The 20,688-nt window shown below is 49.0% G+C and overlaps 1 protein-coding gene across 3 annotated transcripts in view; it reads left to right on the top strand.

The window, feature by feature from the left end:
• CD151 (CD151 molecule (Raph blood group)) overlaps positions 1 to 20,688 on the top strand; it is a 161,687-nt gene that overhangs the window by 74,133 nt on the left and 66,866 nt on the right. For all 3 annotated transcript variants that reach the window (XM_086957747.1, XM_086957749.1, XM_086957748.1), the window contains 2 exons: positions 842 to 944; positions 3,657 to 3,848. In XM_086957747.1, the coding sequence (XP_086813873.1) occupies positions 864 to 944; positions 3,657 to 3,848 (273 nt within the window). In that variant the 5' untranslated portion in view covers positions 842 to 863. The remainder of the gene's footprint in view (positions 1 to 841; positions 945 to 3,656; positions 3,849 to 20,688) is intronic.

Genomic DNA, 20,688 nt, shown 5'->3' with positions numbered 1-20,688 from the left:
AGAGGAGGCTTTGCAACCACAAAATGGCTTTTTTTAAATATACAAAACCCAAATTGCGATTGGCTAACAGATTACTGAATTGCAATTTGGTTTGGAATCTGTATTTGGAATGGGCCTGTAAAGACCGTCCCTTGCAAATGCTGATTCCTGAAGCTATGTATTAATGTTTTGTGACTGAAATCCGGTAGCAAAACATTAATATTTTACTATTAAGTCAAACCATTCGTAAATGGGAAGGGGTCCGTTTGTGAATGTGGACAAAAACATTCTTTCAGATGCAGGCAGTGGTCCTTGGGACTGCTGCATACTCCATAGAAAATGTTGCAGATTTTTTTTTTTTAAAACGTATTCCATTTCCTTTGAGAAAACTGGATGCATTTTTTTTAAAGATTTGCTTGATTTAAAAGCAATTACAGACATGGTCTGCTGACCCTAGCAGATCACCATGCCTGTGACACCAGCCAATTGTAGTGGGTCGGGTCGCAATCTGAATCCTACATCATGCATATTAATGAGGAATTGTGTCCTACCATGATTCGGTGTTTTGTGAACCAATCTTTAAATACATAGGTTATACAAAATACCAATGCATTTGGTAGAAGTCTGTGAACAAATTGCGATCTACCATGTCCATCATAATACATTCCAAATAAGAAATCTCAAATTGCAAATCTGTATTTGTCTCAATTTACGATTTCATGTTGGTACTTGAGGTTCTCAATAACTTTCCTTGTTACCCTGCTACACATTAGTCTGTAACAGGTGTCTGGGAGGGGGCGTGGTACAGTCAGGTGGACCAACTCCTCTTACTGACTAACTTATCTTGTCCTTTTTATTTCAGACGTGCTCATTAATCGGGAATCATGGGGGAATACGGTGAAAAGGAGACCTGTGGCACCATCTGTCTGAAGTACCTACTCTTCACATTCAACTTTTTCTTCTGGGTAAGGCTCTTAATCACCTGCACCTCACTTCCCTCAGTGTATCCGTGTCTATGCCTCTTATGCCACACCATTTCCTGTGTGCAATATTGCCTTGACTAGATCTTCATTCATTCACAGGAAATCTGTTACAGAAGGAGTTTGACTACCCACTCAGAACTTGGGCTGCTGTGATTTTTGGAATGTTTCTATACACAATTGACCCTAATCGGTGATCAATGCCATACAGGCTTTATTCTAGAGTGTATGATCTAGATTTTATTCTCTGTTTTCTTGTTGCTGCATTCTCGCTAGTCCCTGTACGCAACCACATTGAAATATATTGCGTTACAAAAAAGAGGTGACTTATTTCTTTGTTGCGATACCTGTACATGTGTCTTGCATGCAAGCTAATTTTCTTCTCTTCTCTCGACACACTTGTAAACAAAGCTGGTATATCCTAACACACAAAAATGTAACCCATTTTATAGTTTCCCCAAAACCTTTGTAGCAATGCTCACTGATGCTGGGAATAAACAGGAAATATGTAATGCCCGTTTACTCTGAAATTAGATACAGGTACCTGAAATTCTGAAAATCATTCTGTATTACATTCACTAGATTTCAAAGCGAGCTCAACACTAAGCAGTGGCACCCCAACTACTAACTCCATACCAGATGGGACAACCGATTAAAAGACGACTTTTCCACTTGCCTAATTTATGAAATCCATCCTGTGTTGGAAAATCCCTAAGCCCACTCTACCTGCAATACTTACTCAGTGGGGCCTGGTCTTGTCATTAGACTCCCAAGCATCCTGCAAGCCTTGACTGTACAGAGGAGGGACACAGTCGATGACGGATATGTTGAAGAGGTAGACTACATATAATGGAGATTCAAGATAACAGGTGTATAATCGGAGTGTGGCCTGCAGTATATCTATTTACGGAGATCGTACTGACTAGGTGATGTTTTTCATAGGACTAGCGCCATTGAAATGCAAGTACATTTTTAGTTTCAGGTCTAGGAGCAGAGCAGATTTCCAGGCAATCTTTTTAGTCTCCAATCAAAATGGATATGAACCATTATAATTTCTTGGTCAGTGCCTCTCCTCCCATTATCCTGGCGAAAGCAGCTACACTTCAACTAGAATCGGGAAATAATAAAAAAAAAAACCTTGATATGTAGCAACCTTGGGGTGCCTGCCCAAACCATTCCCTGCTAGACCATGAAGTAACAACCGTGTGACCATTTTCTAGTAACCTCACTTAGTCGTGATACATGGAGCTCCTATCCCATGTTTCAGATATGGGAGATGGGTAACAAGAAAATGCCAACCAGAACCTTCTTCGATGATATGGCCACTCTAGAAAATTTGAATACAGCTGATTTTCGAGTTAATTAAAAAAAGCATATTTTGAGAGTTTTAAAAATGTGAATTGCAAACAACCCATTTTTCAAGTGGCGTGTATGGCTTTGGTGCATTGAACCAAAACACTTACACTGGATAGGCGCACAGAGTTTTCTAAATGACTACTGTCGAACATGCTAAATTATGAGATTGTGGACTTTGACGCCTAAGAGACTTAGAAAGGGACCTCTCGAAGATGAACACACTGTGATCGAAGAAAAGGCTTCACCTTTCAACAGTACTATGCTTAAACACTGTGCACACTGAGTAAGCTGATTAAATTCATCACGCAGTTCCAGAGATTTCATGCATTCCCCTTCCCCACTACCAGGGTTAGGAAGTATTCTCATTCCAGCGCGTCCTAGTTTTATTGCAATTTAACATTTTCCATACTCAATGTAGTACGACAGGATAGTTTGAGGCCTGCTTAATTGTATCAGCATGGGGACAAATGGCCTTGCTTATACTTAGACATAAAGTGTTCCATTTGATGCAACTAAAACATTGAGTTCTGCTCCCCCTGGTAAAAAATATTCGTTTTTTGTACTAGTGGGTTTTCAACTTCATTTCAAAGTGCTCCTGTGGCAGCTATCCCTGGTGTCGAGATACTTCAATAGCGCTAACATGCGCTACATACGTATTATCTTCCATCCAAGAACAAAACAACATGTCTGGAGAGACTAAAATCACCTCAAATGGGACAAGTTGAGAACTCTGCTAATTCTGCCTAATATCCCATTGGCATTACGGGTGCCAGGGTCGGGGCTAGATACACAGTGGGTATCTACTTTCAGAACTACTTTGTAGATCATCTATCTCGCTGAGCCGTACCAGCACCCAAGCTAAAAAGATGAGGCAGGGACACGTAAAAAGTAGGAATTATACACCAGCTTGACTGCAGTAAACCAAAGAGACACATCGCAATTTAAAAGAAAAACATTGCTCTTCTCCAAAACTTACCTAGGGAGCCTAGAAATTCATCCAAGACAGAATGCATAGATTAGGACAGATGCAAATCATTTACATGGCTTGGTCTACATAACGGGAGTCTTGGACAAAAGAATTGTGGAACAGTAGTAGTTGCTTTCAAACTTTTGAAGTAACATAAGCTCTCTCTTGATAAATTGAGGGACTGGAAGTGAAGTTTTGAGTTATTCTTCTCTACATTTAGTGTACCACAACTCTAGTAGTAGCCTAGCTAAGCATAATGGTGTAGCACTTTGTTGCAGTTGGGAAAGGACGATTGTCTTCGATCAGCTGACCTCCTATAGTATCTTTCTACTTTCTGAGCTAGGTATTTTAGCCTCTTGTCTTTTACTTTCCAGCTGGCGGGTGGTGCCGTCATGGCTGTGGGCATCTGGACCCTCGTGGAAAAGAGCGACTATATCAGCCTGCTGTCGTCCAGCACCTATGCAGCCACTGCATACATCCTAGTCATTGCTGGGGTCATAGTAATGATTACGGGTATCCTGGGCTGCTGCGCTACCTTCAAGGAGAGGAGGAACCTGCTGAGAACGGTGAGTGGCCCTTTCGCACCACAACTCATGGATTAGGCGGGGGTTTGTCTGGTTCAGAACGTTAGCTATTGTTGTATAGTGTAGTAGTGTTGTAAGCCCTTAAATGAAGCAATAACATATCTCTTTTTTTTGTGCTATCTCCCTTGCTTTCTTTTCCTCCCACACTTCGTTCTTATTTTCTCTCCGCTTACCTTCTCCCTCTCCTCTGCGGATCCCTCCTCTCTCAACTACTTTTTTTTTTTTAGGGGAGGGTGTATGAAATTGCTTAAATCTGGGTTTCATTAAAGTGAAGTACATCTTTATAAATGTGTTTGAAGGGGTGTTCTTCCCTGACTCTCCTACTTCATTATTCACAAAACCCGTAATTCCCTCCTGTTTCATGCCACATTTCCCCTCTGATCTTGTTTTTGTGTCTTTTTATTTTCAATGGTAATAAGAGTGTGTTTTCTAAAAAATGGTGCCACAGCAAATCTTCAGTCGATGCGACCTAATGTTAATTCTACAATTGAAGCTCATTATAATATATAAAAGTGCCCCGAAAAATCCCCATCCATAAAATGGAGGTGGTATCCACTCCAAGAAAGAGGAGGTGAATCTTCTAAGTCAGCCCGTCAACTCTCTTCTAAATCAAAACAATAAAAACGTTCAGTGGACTGCAGTCGTCTTTATATTATGATGGCCAGTCCTCGACTTTCAGAACCGTAAAGCAGCTCTTCGAAGATAAATATCTGCTATGTGCAAGGATTTAAAGTTTAAAAAAATATTCAACTGGGTTTTTTCTTTTCTTTTTCGGTTGTCCTCATTCTGCCAATTCTCTTGTTGGTGATACCCTATTCCCATTTGCCAGATACCATAGCCAGGAAAGGAGTCATTCCATCCAAGAAAAAGCTGGTTCCACTTCCAACCCTTCGCTGGTGTGCCCGTAGCAAAGAAGGGACCGAGACTGACCGCAATTGTTTGGCTTAACCATTGGACCCCCTAGGACTTTGGCTCCAATCGACCAGCATTGCCCATACTTTCTCCTGACAGCTTGGATCACAGGTTATGTCAAACTGACTCGTGGATATTATATTTTTCATACAGTCATATGAAAGAGGGGGGACTCCTGATTTCCAGGACCTGCAAATCTCCTGTCTCCCCAATAAAATCTCAAAAAGAAAATAAATCTTGAGATAAGTGTTAAGTCGAGTAAAACAGTCCTGGCGTAGTCCCAAAAATATAAAAATAGGGCTTACCTTAACTTGTATGCCCCTTACTTCCGTCAAAAAAGTACACACCTCGATCCAGTAGGTGGTGATCACGAACATATGCATGTCATCCGCCAGAGGGTACGTACATCTTGGGCATGCATGCTGAATTCCTGTGAATCTTGATAATTTAGCTGGAGACCAATATACTCATACATAGTAAAGAGATGATAACGTTTGAGAAAGGCGGGTTATACTATCGCGCGGAGCATTGCAAAACAGTCCAGCCAAGCTGCCGCAAGTTTACTAGATCTTCTGCCCTGAGCTTTCGAATATCTGTATCCAATTGGTCATCCGCCTCTGACAAGGTACGATGCCACAAAGAGACTTCCTTTTTAATAGGGCCGGTTTTTATTGCCTGATCTAACCAGGAATCCTCTTTCCAAACTTGTCGTACCCACCAGGAGGAAACTTGATAGTACTTAAGTCTGGTTATTTGGCCTTATTGTAGATTGACTCAGAGTTTCCCAGCTAGCTAAAAATGACTCTGACTCAAGATCCCCCCCCTGCCGGGAAATCCCTGCAGCTTTCAAGGAAAGACTGAGCTGATCCTTTAAACACTCGGGGGTTCCTGATGAATCCCAGATCGGCGCCTTAGACGAATAGAACGGAACTCCAAGTTTTTTCTGAATGAAAACCCACATTTTCAAGACCCTCAGCAAAATCTTCAATCTCACTTTTTTTAAACACTTCGGGTCTCCATATTTAAATAGAAACTGATCTTGTCCTCAGTCCGCTCAGCATTGCCCTAAAGAGTATTCCTAATGGTGACCCTTCCACTTTATTTAACAACATGCGAAAGTTCTTGAAATAAAATGCATATCAATATATCATAAGGTTAGGAAAAGCCAGTGCCCCCCTTCTCCAACCTCTCCCTTGGCTTTTTCCAGGATATCCGTGATCCCTTTGAAGACCAAATAAAGCTGCCTATCTTCCCCTGCAAATTGGCAATATCTCCTTTATCAAAGGGTAACAGTATAGAATTAAAAAGAAACTTAATCTTAGTGAGGACAATCATTTTAATGAGGTTTACCCTGCCATATAAGTTTAGGGGTAAATTTGCCCACCTAACAAGCAATCTCCCAATCCCCTGACTTATCTTCTTCCAGTTAACACCAAGCACTTCCACTAATTTCTGCGTGAATATGATACCCAAATAACGCATTTGTGACTTAATCCCCGGGGTTTGCCTAGGCTAATTCCAGTCCATAACTTCCGTCTTTCCTCTATTTACTTTGTACCCAGATATCTTCCCAAAGGCTTCTGCCTTAGCCATTAAGTTAGGGATAGCCACCTCGGGGTTGACCGTGTAAAGTATAAGATCATCCGCATATAAGGCCAGTTTTACCACGAAGCCGGCGAACCTAAACGGAGCGAATGTATCATCCATTCCAATCCAGGACACTAATGGTTCAATATAAAGATTGATTAAAAGCGGGGACAGTGGGCACCCCTGCCTAGTTCCCCGAGTTATGTTGAACCAGTCTGATAGCTCCTGGTTAACCAAAACCCTGGCTCTAGGCAAATAGTATAGATGTTGAATTGCCCGTACTATATTCTCAGGGAACCCAAAGATCTTTAAAACCTCCCAGAGGTAGTGCCAGTGGACTTGATCAAATGCCTTAGTGGCATCAACCACTACAACCGCTACGGGTAGATTATGGGCTTACGCCAGGTCAAAAACCCCCAGCATTCCAAAAGTAAGCTCATTGAGCTGCCTCCCCGGGATGCATTCTCTCTGATCTTGATGTATAACCTTTTAATAATCCTAGTGACCCTGGCGGCCAACATCCCCGAAAAAAACCTTATAAACGGTTATCAATAGCGATATTGGCCTATAGGAATCTACTGCCAGGGGATCCTAATTGGGTTTCAAAATCAATGTTACTGTGGCTTTCGGTCGAGATATATTTTAGCCTCCTTTACAGTATTGTACCTGTACTGAAAGGCTTATTCAACACAATATTGCTGGAAGGGGAAAATGCTCCGTTGTCTTGGGCTGAAGCCACAGTAACATTGAAACTGTCTATTTTCTGTTATATTGTCTCGTAGTACTTAATGGAACATGGAGCCATGGTTAAATAGTTGTGCACATTTGTATCTAGCGAGTAATGCTGCCCTTCATTCTGTTTTCATACCGCTTCTAATTTTGGTAAGGTAATTGTGGTTTTGAATACACCAGTTTAGGTATCAGTGTTCTTGAGTCTGTAAAGCCCAAATTAGTTTCTCAATCACAACTTCAACACACAATTCTGTGTCACCCTTTGTAAAGTACTTGTCCAAACTCCCCTGACCCTCCTGTAAAGGCAAAAGCCCAGATTGGTGGGTATAAGCTTCCTGCAGATTTTTTTGACTTTTTTCCTCATTTTACCATGTGGTCTGTGACCCACACAACATACATGTTGAAACGGATGGTTCATGCCAGCAGAACATTAGGCTCTGTGGCTGGGCATCCAACGTGCCCACTGTTTTCTCCTCGAAGTTTTAATCAACTTCACCTTGTTATGAAGAGGCTTCTAGGTTGTTTGTTGTGTATCAGCTATCGGAGCAATATAGCCTTTTTTGTGTCGTAAGTGCAAGGCCTACTGGCGACCCTCTGTAAAATCCACTGGGCTTTCCATTTAAAAAAACTTTATTTCCACCTGAGTTTGTAGTAATTTTGCTATGATAAATGACTGAGATCCCGTTTTGTGGGTTGTTTTTACGTATTCTGGATGCTGACCACTAAAGGCCATCCTGTATACTTGACCCCCTTCCGGTCATAGCCACTGCCATTTTATCCGTGCCCATGTATTGTTTCTATCTTGCAAAAATCTGGAATACATATAGCCCAGTTTAGGAAGTGTCTTCCCAGGAATCTGCCTTTGAAAGTGGTTTTATGTAGTTGAGATTGGACCCTGAAATTCGAACTGTGTTCCGTTTTGTATTGAGGACTGAACCAGTGGCCAGCACCCCGGCACTATGTATACACTGGACCCTGCCACCTGTACTTCAAATCACTTTGGTTTCCTACCTTCCTGGGGTGCTACTAGTATCCCTTCCAGGTTGAGATACACTGGGCACTATTCTTTTCTGGATCCTAAAGTGCGCCATGTAGAAAGTAAGGGATGCTTTTTGGTTGTTCAGAACAGTTGGGATTGCACTTTCAATGCGGAAGAATGCTAGCCATATCCGGGTTTAAATTTACACTACTTACTGAGGCACCAAAGTTTTGCCTCTAAGCTCTGAGTTGAGTTGAGTTGAGAGAGAATTTGTAGAGCGCTACTTTGCCCAAGGGCGTCAAGGCGCTAGGGATGGAATAAAGAGCTGTGTGGTGAGAGACGGGAGGGAGGATCAGATGTAGGCCTGCCTGAAGAGCCAGGTCTTCAGAGCCTTTCGGAAAAGGGGGTGGGAGGTAAGTTCCTTGATATCAGCCGGGAGGGTATTCCAGATTTTAGGAGCACAGGAGCTGAAGGCTCTGTCGCCCCACCTGGCTTTGCTGGTTTTAGGGACAAGCAGAAGGTTTTTATTGGCTGACCGAAGTGCCCTGCCGGGGACATACGGAGTTACCAGGGGTTTAATGTCTTCAGAGCCAAGCCCGTGCAGGGCACGATGGGTGAGACATAAGACCTTGAACTCTATTCTGGCCTGGATAGGAAGCCAGTGAAGGTCCTTCCTAATAAGAGTGGCTGAGGCGAGTTTCGGGGCATAAGTGACAAAACGAGCTGCTGCGTTTTGAACTGTTTGCAAACGCTGTATCTAAGATTTGTTAATTCCCAGGTACAGTGAATTACAATAGTCTAGCCTTGAGGAGATTAGGGCCGTCGTAACCAATTTACGGGCATCGGTGGAGAGATAATGAACTAATCTCCTCAAGGTTCTGAGAACACCACAGCAGGTGGAGGTCGTTCTGCTGACTTGTTTTTGAAAGGAGAGTTTGGTATCAAAGATGACACCTAGGTTCCGGGCAGATTGAGAGGGCAGTGGACAGGTTCCTAAAGAAGAAGGCCACCAAACCATTGACCAGATCTCCTCCTTGCCTCCGAAGATCAACACCTCTGTTTTTTCCCCATTCAATTTAAGGGAGTTCCTCGCCATCCAGTTTGCAACCGATTCCACGCAATTCCTGAAGTTTCGAGATGTAATTTCAACCGTTTGAGAAAGGGAGACCATAATCGGAGTGTCGTCAGCATAGGAGAGAACTTCCAGCCTAAACGATCTTACGAGCCTGGCAAGAGGTGTGACATAAATGTTAAAGAGCGTGGGGCTCAGGGACGAACCCTGAGGCACCCCGCACTGCACAGGCTTGGCTGGGGAAAGAAAGTCACCCAGCTTGACCCTCTGTGCACGGCCATCCAGGAAAGATTTTAAGAGACTGAGTGCCGGTCCGTCCACTCCTATCTCCTTGAGCCGTTCGACTAAGATGGAGGGGGATAGGGTGTCGAAAGCGGCAGTAAGGTCGAGCAGGACCAGAAGTGTAGCCTGGCCACTGTCGACCTTAGCACGGATGTTATTGGAGACGACAGTCAGGGCGGACTCAGTGCTGTGAGACCTGCGAAAGCCATGCTGAGAGGGATCGAGAAGGCTGGAGTTCTCCAGGAAGGCACTCAGATGGTGGTTTAAATGGGCCTCTAGCATTATCCAGTATTTGGGTGTCTTTCATAGATTCACATGCCTTAATCATTCCCCGTTCCCGAGACGGGAGCCTCCGGTACATAAAAAAGTAATGTCCTAAGGACATACATAGAGAATATAGGCCGAAGGGCCTCCCCTTTGGGGCCTTTCCACGTCCTTATGTAAAAAAGGACCGAACTCTCATCGTTAGCCAATCAGCTCCGACCTCCCTCTAGAACCTTCTCGGGAGGAGCCTCAGTCCCTCAGATTTTCTACCGCACGTTGTGCTAGGGAGTCTCCAACCTGAGCTCTTCAGGTTTTCCTGACTTCGAAGTCTCAAACTTCGCTGAAGTACACCTTGTACGGAAAAGTTATATATCCTATCTTCGACTACATGTCGGAATCTGATAAGAAAGCTTCGTCCATGGCGGACTCGCAGAAGAAAGCCCTCCTAAGGGCCTGTTCCTCCTGCGGCAAGCAACGGATTCAAGCGGAGGACAAGCACGACCTGTGCTTATATTGCCTGTACCCTGACCACGTCACTGACAAGTGTAGGGTGTGTAGAGCCTTCCCAAAGAAGACTGTTAAGGAAAGGGAAACTCGCCTCCGCGAATGGCTCGACAGGCTTAAGGTCCGAGACACTCTGGAATCTTCCGAGGGTAGTGTCTCCGCGACCTCTAAAGTCTCCAAGAAGAGACCCAGGGTGCAGTCCCCTGGAGAGACAGACACTCCTCCTAAGAAGGCGCACAGGAAACCTTCGGAGGCACGTTCCACCACCTCCTCCGTGTCTGTTAAGGATGGCCAGAGGTTCAAGAAGCCCGCTCCATCTACTAAGCGGACCACCTCGGTCACGACCACTGTGTCGACCACTATGGCCTCATCACCCTCCGCGACGGCCACGACGACCACCACTGCGTCCTCTGGCGCACCGGTCTCCTCGACCATTCCTCTGAAACCTTCATCCAGTACGAATACAAAATCCAGTACGAATACTAAGTCCTCGTCACCTAAGAGGTCTAAATCTACAAGTACACCTTCGCCAAAAACATCTCATACCGAAGGATCGTCACCTAAACGGTCGAGGTCAAGTTCAAAAGGCACGCCTTCGACGACGATATCTCAAGTCCAAGGCCCTACCACCAGTAAGCCGGCGAAACTCTTATCACCGCAAAATTTGACGCCATCGACCCTAACGGAGGTGCCCAAGTCACCAGCACACACGGCGGGCGCGCCATATTCACGCGCGTCGTCGGAAGAGACCCCGGCGCCATCTTGGAAGGAATCGAGATTGGTCGAAGCCTCTATTCACTCGATTCCAACGCCCTCGGTTCACCCAACGGTGGAGTTGGCACCCGAGCAAGAACAGGAGACACTCCAGAGTGAGGAGTCAGACGAAGAACAGGAGGTTCACGAGGAACACCAGGACGTCCACGAGATCCGGGACGAACTTATATATCAGGGGCGCTCCCGGAACGTCGACACGGTGAACACCCCGATGATCTGTTTACCGCTGTCCCTGGTCACCGATTTGAAATCCCTGGTGCAGGACTATAAACAACGGTTCCCGGACGCCGACAGCGGCACCCACGTGCCGGTCACCCAGGCGCAACCATCGGCCTCGCAACCTTCCGCTCCCCAGGCCCGTCCTCGGAACCAACCCCAACCTCGCACTCGACCGCAAACTCAGGCGGAGGACTCGTCGGAAAGCGAGGAGGAGGAGACGGACTTAGAGGAAGGCGAGGTGCAAGACGCCGCCTCGGACCACAGAGACGACGATGCCGATGCTGCGTCATCACACCATTCGTCTGCCCCGGCATCCCCGCGACCGCGCCACTCTGAGGCGGCGGACGTGGGAGGTTTTCACAAACTGGTGGACAGAGCTGCAAAGAGGTTTCACATGGCAGTGGAATCCGCGGAAACGGAATGCTTCCTCCATGATTTCAAGGAACACAGCCAGAAATTGGCCAAGTCTATTCCACTTATAGACTTTCTGTGGGAACAGGGCAAGAAGCTGATGCTCACGCCTGCTTCGGTGCCTGCGGTGGTTCCGCGCCTAGACAAGAAATATAAGGCCCCGAACACCGCACCTGCCTGCCTGACCGGCCACCCCAAACCGGACTCGGTTGTGACGCAGGCGGCCCAAAAACAATCCCGCAACCCTTCCTCGCCGCTGTCCGCGCCCCCTGACAAGGAAGGAAGGAAGCTGGACACCATAGGCAAACGGTTCTCTACCACGTCCGCCATGACCATCAAGGTAGCGAATTCCATCGCCCTCCTTGGCCGCTACAACCGCCAGCTATGGGAAGACATAGCTCCTTATCTACAGAGTCTGCCAGCCGCGGTCCAGGACGAAGTGAAAGCTCTTCTAGCGGAAGGACAAAACTCCGCGGCAGAACTTATCGACTGCGCCATCGACGCAGCCATGACGGGATTCCGCCAGTTGGCCGGGGCTGCCGTGCTCCGCCGCCAAGGCTGGCTCAAAGCAACGTCCTTTCGGCAGGAGGTCCAATCTAAGGTGCTGGACATGCCGTTCGACGGTCAATTCCTCTTTGGAGAGAAGATAGACGAAGCGCTCCAGGCCATCAAGAAGGACACCGATACGGCGAGAGCTCTGGGCTCCCTACAGTCCCGGAACCAATCCTTTCGGGGGGGCCGCTCCAGAGGTCAGTACTCCTACAGGGGTTCCTACCAAAATCGATCGTCCTATTCCTACAACAACAGGAACCAGCCCCAGCACAAACAACAGTCCCGTCAGTCGTCCTATAGGAGGTCGTCCTTCAGAGGCAATTCCGCCAAGAAGGGCGCTGGCGGCCGCCAGTGACCATTTACTCCAGCCAGTCCCACCACCGTCTCAATCCTTTCGAATTGGAGGAAAACTGTCCCACTTCCTCAAAAATTGGCAAAAAATCACTACGGATCGGTGGGTGCTGCAAATAATTCAATTTGGACATTCCCTCGAACTGGTCAACACCCCTCCCAACACTCCGCCGCTGAAGCGTGCTCACAAACACCTGCACCTCCTTCTCCAGGAAGTATCCGCCATGTTGGTCAAAGGAGCCATCGAAAGAGTCCCAAAGTCCCAGAAGGGGAAGGGTTTTTATTCCCACTTCTTCCTAGTTCAACAGAAAGGGGACAAGTGGAGGCCGATCTTAGACCTTCGGGCGCTCAACGCCTTCCTGCGGAGTCAATCCTTCCGGATGGTCACAATCCAGGAGATCCTGGGAGCACTGGAAAGAGGAGACTCGATGGTCTCCCTGGACTTACAGGATGCCTACTACCATATCCCCATCCTCGTAAGGCACAGGAAGTATCTACGGTTCGAAATAGCAGGCAGACATTACCAGTTCAAGGTTTTGCCTTTCGGCCTCAAATCCGCACCACGTATCTTCACGAAGTGCTTAGCGCCAGTGGCGGCCTTCCTGCGGCAAAGGGGTCACCAGGTCTTCCCCTACCTGGACGACTGGCTAGTGAAGGCGCCTTCCCCGGAAGGCACGACGGCTTCATCCAACGCCTGCAGCGCTCTTTTTCAACAGCTGGGTCTGACGATCAACCTCAAGAAATCCTGCACTACCCCTTCAACGAGGATCACCTTCCTCGGGGCTACCCTAGACACGAAGCGCGCGAAGGCTTTCCCCTCGGAGGACAGGACCAACAAAATACTGTCCCTGGCCGCGGCGGTGGCCAAGAAGCCTCGCATCAAGGTACGGACATTCACCTCCTTGCTAGGGATGATGTCTTCATGCATTCTCCTCATACCACACTGCAGGCTCCGCATGCGGCCCCTGCAGGAGGCGCTGGCGAGGCAATGGAAACAGAGTTCCGGCTCCTTCGAGGACATTATCACGATCACACCGGCCATCACAAAGGCCCTTCTGTGGTGGAGAAACAGAACTCACCTGACGGCCGGATTGCAGTTCCTCCTGCCACCGGCACCACTGGTCATCACGACAGACGCCTCACTGGAAGGCTGGGGAGCAGTCCTGTTGGACCTTCGCGTCAGCGGAAAATGGGACGCCCAGGAGAAACAACTACACATCAACCTGCTGGAACTGAGAGCGGTGTATCTGGCTCTGCAGGCCTTCCTGCCACGTATCGGCACTTCCCCGGTGCTCGTCAAAACAGACAACACCACGACGATGCACTACCTGAACAAACAGGGGGGAACGCGATCTCTCTCTCTCTCACGAGAATCGCAAAAAATCTGGAACTGGTTGGTGGCGCACGGACTCTCCCTCAAAGCGGAGTACGTCCCCGGGAAGGACAACACTATCGCGGACGCCCTCAGCAGACAGACCTCTCTCTCCCACGAATGGGAGCTGGACGGCGACACGGTAGCCCACGTCTTCTCGCAATGGGGGACTCCGAGGATCGATCTCTTCGCGACGGCAGGGAACGCCAAATGCCAAAGCTACGCAAGCTGGCATCCCCAACGGGGGTCACTGGGAAATGCTTTTTCCATCGGCTGGTTCAGCGTGTTTGCGTACGCTTTTCCTCCGTTCCCGCTGATACCGAGGCTCCTCCGGAAGATGAAGACGGAACCGTGCACCCTGATACTGATTGCTCCGTACTGGCCGAGACAACATTGGTTCTCGGACCTGCTTCGCCTGTCCATCAGGCCCCCGATTCACCTGCAACAACATCCGAACCTCTTAACGATGTCCGGAGGCCAGGTACACCACCCGAACCTCCGTTCGCTCAACTTATCGGCCTGGCTCCTGAGCACCGAGAGTTCGGAGACCTAGAGATCCCGCAGGACTGCAGGGCAGTACTAGCCAAGGCGAGGGCGGGCAGCACGAACAAAACCTACTCGCTGAAGTGGAAAAGGTTCTGCCTGTGGTGTTCGGAACACGACTTACACCCCCTCCGGGTCACCCCGGTGCAGCTCCTACCGTACCTCCTCCACCTGGCTCAATCGGGGCTGGCTCACGCCTCCATTAAGGTTCATCTGGCTGCGATTTCAAGATTCACCAGGACCCCATCTGGACCCTCCCTATGGTCCAGTCGACTGATAAAGCAATTTCTGAAAGGGCTCTACAGATCCTTTCCGAGACCTCGGAAAGTCCCTCCAACCTGGCAGTTGAACTTGGTGCTCAACCAACTCATGAAACACCCATTCGAGCCCATACACCGGGCCTCACTCAAACACCTTTCCTGGAAAACGGCACTCCTGCTAGCCCTGACGTCAGCCAGACGAGTCAGCGAACTTCAGGCGCTGTCTATTCAGGAACCGTATCTCCAATTCAGGCACGACCGGGTGGTACTCAGGCCCAACCCTAAATTCATCCCTAAGGTGCCGTCGGACTTTCACCTGAACGAACCAATTGTCCTCAAGTCGTTCTTTGCGAACCCTTCCACGGCGGCGGAAAGGGCGCTGCATTCCTTGGACCTTAAAAGGTGTCTCAAATTCTACTTGGACAGGACCAAAGACGTCAGAAAGTCTTCTCAACTCTTTGTAGCCTACAGCAACCCACGCATGGGGTTGCCCTTGACGAAACAGAGCATCTCCCGCTGGATTTCTTCAGCGATTGCTTTCTGCCATGATCAGGCCGGACGGCCTTTGACGGACCGAGTGGCTGCCCACTCTACCAGAGCGATGTCAACGTCAGCGGCGCTCTTCGCTGGAGTGACGATCCTGGACATCTGCAGAGCGGCGACCTGGAAGTCCCCGCACACCTTCTCCAGACACTACTGCCTGGACATCGAACTGCAGAAGGACGCTGCAGTGGGACAAGCGGTGCTGCGCCATCTCTTCCAATAAGGTGAGCCTTATCTCTTCCAATAAGGTGAGCCTTACCTCGTCCCGCCATCCAGGTATGCACATTCTTCATGGTCTTTGTTTATCTCTGCTATATGCATGACTGTATATTACCATGTTTCTCTCACATTGTCTGTGATTTATACAGGCCTGCTGATTGTAGGAATGTGCTTTACCACTATGCATGTGTAACTGCTAACTACTCTGATTCAGGCATGTGAATCTATGAAAGACACCCAAATACTGGATAAGAAATGCGTTACTTACCTGTAACAGCAGTTATCCAGTATTGGTGTCTTTCATAGATTCACATGCACCCCTCCCGCCTCCCCGGTAAGGACTCACGTACCTCTATGTCTACAGTGCGACACCCTAGCTGGGTGCGTACGAAAATCTGAGGGACTGAGGCTCCTCCCGGGAAGGTTCTAGAGGGAGGTCGGAGCTGATTGGCTAACGATGAGAGTTCGGTCCTTTTTTACATAAGGACGTGGAAAGGCCCCAAAGGGGAGGCCCTTCGGCCTATATTCTCTATGTATGTCCTTAGGACATTACTTTTTTATGTACCGGAGGCTCCCGTCTCGGCGACGGGGAATGATTCAGGCATGTGAATCTATGAAAGACACCAATACTGGATAACTGCTGTTACAGGTAAGTAACGCATTTCTTTTTGCGGGTGCTGGGAGTAGTGAGATAGGCCGAAAGTTTTTAAGGATCCTAGGATCAAGTGAGGCCTTTTTAAGGAGGGGCTTAACTATGGCCATTTTCCAGAGGGTCGGGAAAACACCTTGATGGATGGCTAGATTGGTGACTTCCAGGAACACAGGGAGTAGAACATCTCTACATTCTTTGAAGACCTTTAGAGGGCAGGGATCAAGAGGGGAGCCTGATTTAAGCCTATCCAAGTACCCGTTGAGTTGCTCTAATGTGATCGAGGGAAAAATAAGAGAGCTACCCTGTGGTAACTCTGTCGGGTCTTCGGTAAGAGGATAGGGAGGAGGGGTAGGGGGGATCCTAATGCTTGGTTGCAGGCTTCTAAGCTGGTGTAAATATCAGCTATCTTTGTGTGAAAGAAGGCTGATATCTGATCACATAGCTCCTGAGATTCTGTTACCGGACTGGGGGCTTGCAAAACAGACAGGGAGTCCACAATTTTGAATAGTTCCCTGGAGGAGGTGAGGGAAGCAGTCAGTTTAGAGAAATATGATTTTTTTTTTCTGCGAGCACCGCAATTTTATCATCTTTAAGTAGGAGTTTGTGTTTGAACCTTTCGTCCGGATCTAGATTGACTCTCCAGAGCCTCTCTTGTCTCCTACAACCCTGCCTCAGAGATCTCAGAGAGTCGGAGTACCAAGGGGCAGAGGGACGTTTCCTAGCGGAGTAAGTCTGTTTAATGGGAGCAAGTTTATCCACCGCTTTTGTGATAGCGTTATGCAGATCAGAAGCTGCAGAGTCAATGTCATTTGTAAGAGATTGGGGTTGGGTGGGCTAAAAGGGGGCTAATAGATGACTATTTATTGCTCTGAAGTTTCTTATGAGTTCCCACATGCAGGGACTTGCTAGGGATAAGGGGAGGTTAGGATGTATGAAATCCAGGGGAATGGCCATATGGTCTGACCAGGACAGAGGAAGGGGGGTTCCGGGCTCTACCCTGAGGTCATTAGTGAAGACCCCGTCCAGGGTGTGGCCAGCTGAGTGTGTGGGGCCTTTTACAATCTGGTTAAGGCCGAGGGACGACAGAGAATCCATCATGGAGGCAGTATCAGCGGAGTCCTCTATATCTAAGTGAAAGTTAAAATCTCCAAGAATGGTGAAATTGGGTCTGTCTATGTAGGGTTCAAGCAGCTTGAGAAGCTTCTGAATGAAAGGAGGCCGGGGGCCAGGAGGCCTATAAATCAGAATCCCCGCAAAAGAGATTGATGGGGAAGGATTGAGTACAAAATAAAGAGCCTGAAAGGAATCGGATGGCAGGGAGAGGGGCTCAGTTCTGCAACTTATGGAAGATCTGTGTAAGATGCCCAATCCTCCACCAATACGCCCGACTCTATCCATTCTGGACAGGGAATAACCCTCCGGGATAGCATCCAGGAGTTCGGGTCCAGAATGGTCTGCAGCCCAGGTCTCCGTAATGAAGACCCAGGGAGGTCTTTTATTGGAAGTAAAGTCTCTGAAGGCGAGATTATTTTTGATGAGGGATCTGGTGTTCATAAGGAACCCTGCCTCATTAGTGGGCTGGGGAGGCTTGTGCCTTCCCAGTCTCGAGTGTCTATTTCGGGGGAGATATGTGCAGTGGCTAGCCTCCTTTCCCAAACACGGGCAGGTAGGTGCTTCCGCAAAGCCCTCTGGGGGGACCAAATGATGGCAGGGCATCTCTAAAGGTTTGAAAGACAGCAGGGTATGTAATGGATAAGTGCATTTACTGTAGGTGGGGGGGGAACAGGCTGGGCAGCGTGGCCGGCTTCTGGCGTTTCCTCAGCGCTGACTGGCGCAGATGGGCAGGACTCTGGCACGACTCCGGCACAGGTCCGGCGCGTCCGCTGGTCGCGTCCGCTGCGCGGAGGCATGCCCACCCCCTTAAGTACGAGACTAGAGCGCGTCACAAGCACTCCAGCATACCCAATATGTCTGCCGTGTAAATCCTGGCCGGGACCACCTCGACCGCGTCAACGCTCCGCTGCGATTGGCCCCGTCAGCAGGGAGGAAAGTAAGGGGAGAAAAAGGCTTTGCTATCAAGCTTTGAGCCCTTAGGAATAAGTATTAAAATTTGTACATCAATTTTAAAATGCGTTCATTTTTAAATCAAATCGTGGCTGACCACAAGTACAACCTCCCGGCTTCCGCCTCAGGAGGATACACACACACAGACAGCTATGGCATTGTTTGGCTTCATGTGACGCACAGCTGGGCTCCAGTCAGAGTGGAGTGGGTGTTGAGCTGCCACTGGCAGGTCTCTATCACATTATCCCGGGCTCTGGCAGCCTTTGTTTGATTCGATCTCTTTTGTTTCATGTGTCTGGTGCTGTGCCGGGCATTCTGGTGCGTCAGCCTGCTGTCTGAACCACCCCAATGTAACTATATAAAGGAATCTTGCATCTCTCTGCAATCTGGGCAGGAGATGGAGCCATGCGTGGGTCCAGCTCCCCAAACCAGACACGCTGAGGGTCACACTAGCTTTATTCCATTTTACGTGTTTGTCTGCATATGTTGTGTGCTAGTAATGCAAGCTTAATTTTAACGTGATCCACCCCCACCAAAAGCTGTGTTGATAAAGTCCTAAAATAACAGCAGAGTTTGTTCAGGCCGCCTCGTCTGTTGAAGCCCTAAACTGCTCCTGTTCGAGGCATGTGGGCTGCTGAATTCATATCTGTGCCAAGATCGCCGCCTAGTGTTGGGTCCGCACATTGTTGTCCTGGAAGAGTCTTCGAAGTATCACAAGATAGGTGGCTCCTCCCCTGGACTACAGTGCGCATGGGCATCGACTCCATCCTCAGATTGTTTTTTTCCGCCATTGGGTTCGGATGCATATTGGTTCCCTCATGTCTGAATCGATAAACTTTTTCTTAAGACCAAAAGGTCTTTAGTACACGTCGGTATTGTCTTGCGTTCGGTGCCAAACTCTTCCAGCTCGGTTCCGAGCCGGATTCCATCTCCCGCGTGCTTTCGACGCAGAGGGCCCAGTCGACGCCTCAGACCCTATCGACTGTTCATCATGGAACGAAGTCCGTTCAAAAGATGTCCCGTCTGCAACTCGAAGTATCCCCACATCGACGTCCACCCGGTGTGCAACAAGTGTCTGTCGCCGGACCATGATGAAGCCAGTTGCATGGCTTGTTCCCGCTTCAGGTCCAAGAAGACGCTTAAGCATCGACGTGCTGCGCGCCAGGAGGCCCAGCAGACTGTACCGGCGCCTGCGGACATTTTCGATGCCGGGGATGTCGAGGAAGAGGTTACAGGGGACATCGGTGACAACCTGTCGAATCCCGCATCGGACGTCGACTACGACTGCGATGCGGACGCAGAAATGTTCGAAGCTGAAGAAGTCGTCGACGAGGTAGGAGACGACGACGGGGCCTTCGGGGCCATGGAGGATAGCTCGGACTAAGAGCGTCCTCACTCTAACACTGGGATCGTACCGATTCATAAGGCTCAGCTCGAGGGATCGCCACTAGGCCTTACCCAAGATCTAACGATGGGTTCTACAGCCCCGCCTTCGGGCTCGGCCACGGACATTGCTATTGAGCCACACCCTGGTAAATCGAAACCGAAGGCGAAAACTACGGTCTCGACACAAGACACAGCGCAGGTGCCCGCCTCGAAACCGAAAGTGCGCATCACTTTGGTCGGATCCAAGGCCTCGGAGGCCTCGGAGCCCTCGGCGCCGAAGAAGCAAAAGGGTGTTGTCGAGCCGAAGGCTCAAGTCAAGGGCGTCGAGACGAAGTCTGCCACGCCGAAGACTAAAGTCAAGGTGGTCGAGCCGATTAAGTCGGCGCCGAAGGCGGTCGACACCAACAAAGGACTCGGTGACCCGAAGAAATGACTCGGCGACCCGAATGTTCTCGAGACGCCGCGTCAACAGGACAAGGCCAAGAGCGGCGCAGCCCGAGAGTCCACTCCTGGTGGGGCCTCGAAGGATCCCGTCGACTCGGCGCGCCCGTCCGCCGCGTTCACCAAGAAGGTGACGGACTCCCTACAGCGCATCAGGGAGAAGGCCTCGACGGTCGGACCAACAGATCCTCCACCTCCGAAGCCAGTCGAGAAACCTCCCAAGGCGTCGGCGCCCATTCACTTCACGTTGCCGCCGAAGGTGGCGCCGAAGGCTTTCACCCCTAAAGGGGTCGCCAGCGTCCCCGAGAAGGTGTCCTCGGTGCCAAAGTCGTCGACAGGGGTGTCCACCCAGAAGCATCGACAATCTTCGGTGGACGAACAACACGAACATTTTATTGATGCCGAAACGGGCAGACTTTCCCTACACAAGCGGAAAATTGCCCCGGAACAACCAATGGAGTCCTACAAGATTCCCCTAAAGAGAAAGAAGGACTCTGCTTCCACTCATGTACTAGTGGAACCAATTTCTCCACAGACTCGAGGTGTCTTGCCCACTTACTCTGATGTGGACGCTGGGGAGGGCGATGATGAGGATGAGTACAGCTATCCTGTCTATACAGACCCTGATGATACCAATGAACCCTGGGCTGCTGGTGCTGACCCAGGTGATCCTCATTCTGGACAAGACACTCAACTCTATTCT

This window comes from Lissotriton vulgaris, chromosome 2_1, assembly GCF_964263255.1.
Source record: "Lissotriton vulgaris chromosome 2_1, aLisVul1.2, whole genome shotgun sequence".
NCBI lineage: Eukaryota > Metazoa > Chordata > Amphibia > Caudata > Salamandridae > Lissotriton > Lissotriton vulgaris.
This window is presented reverse-complemented; position numbering and strand designations above follow the sequence as displayed.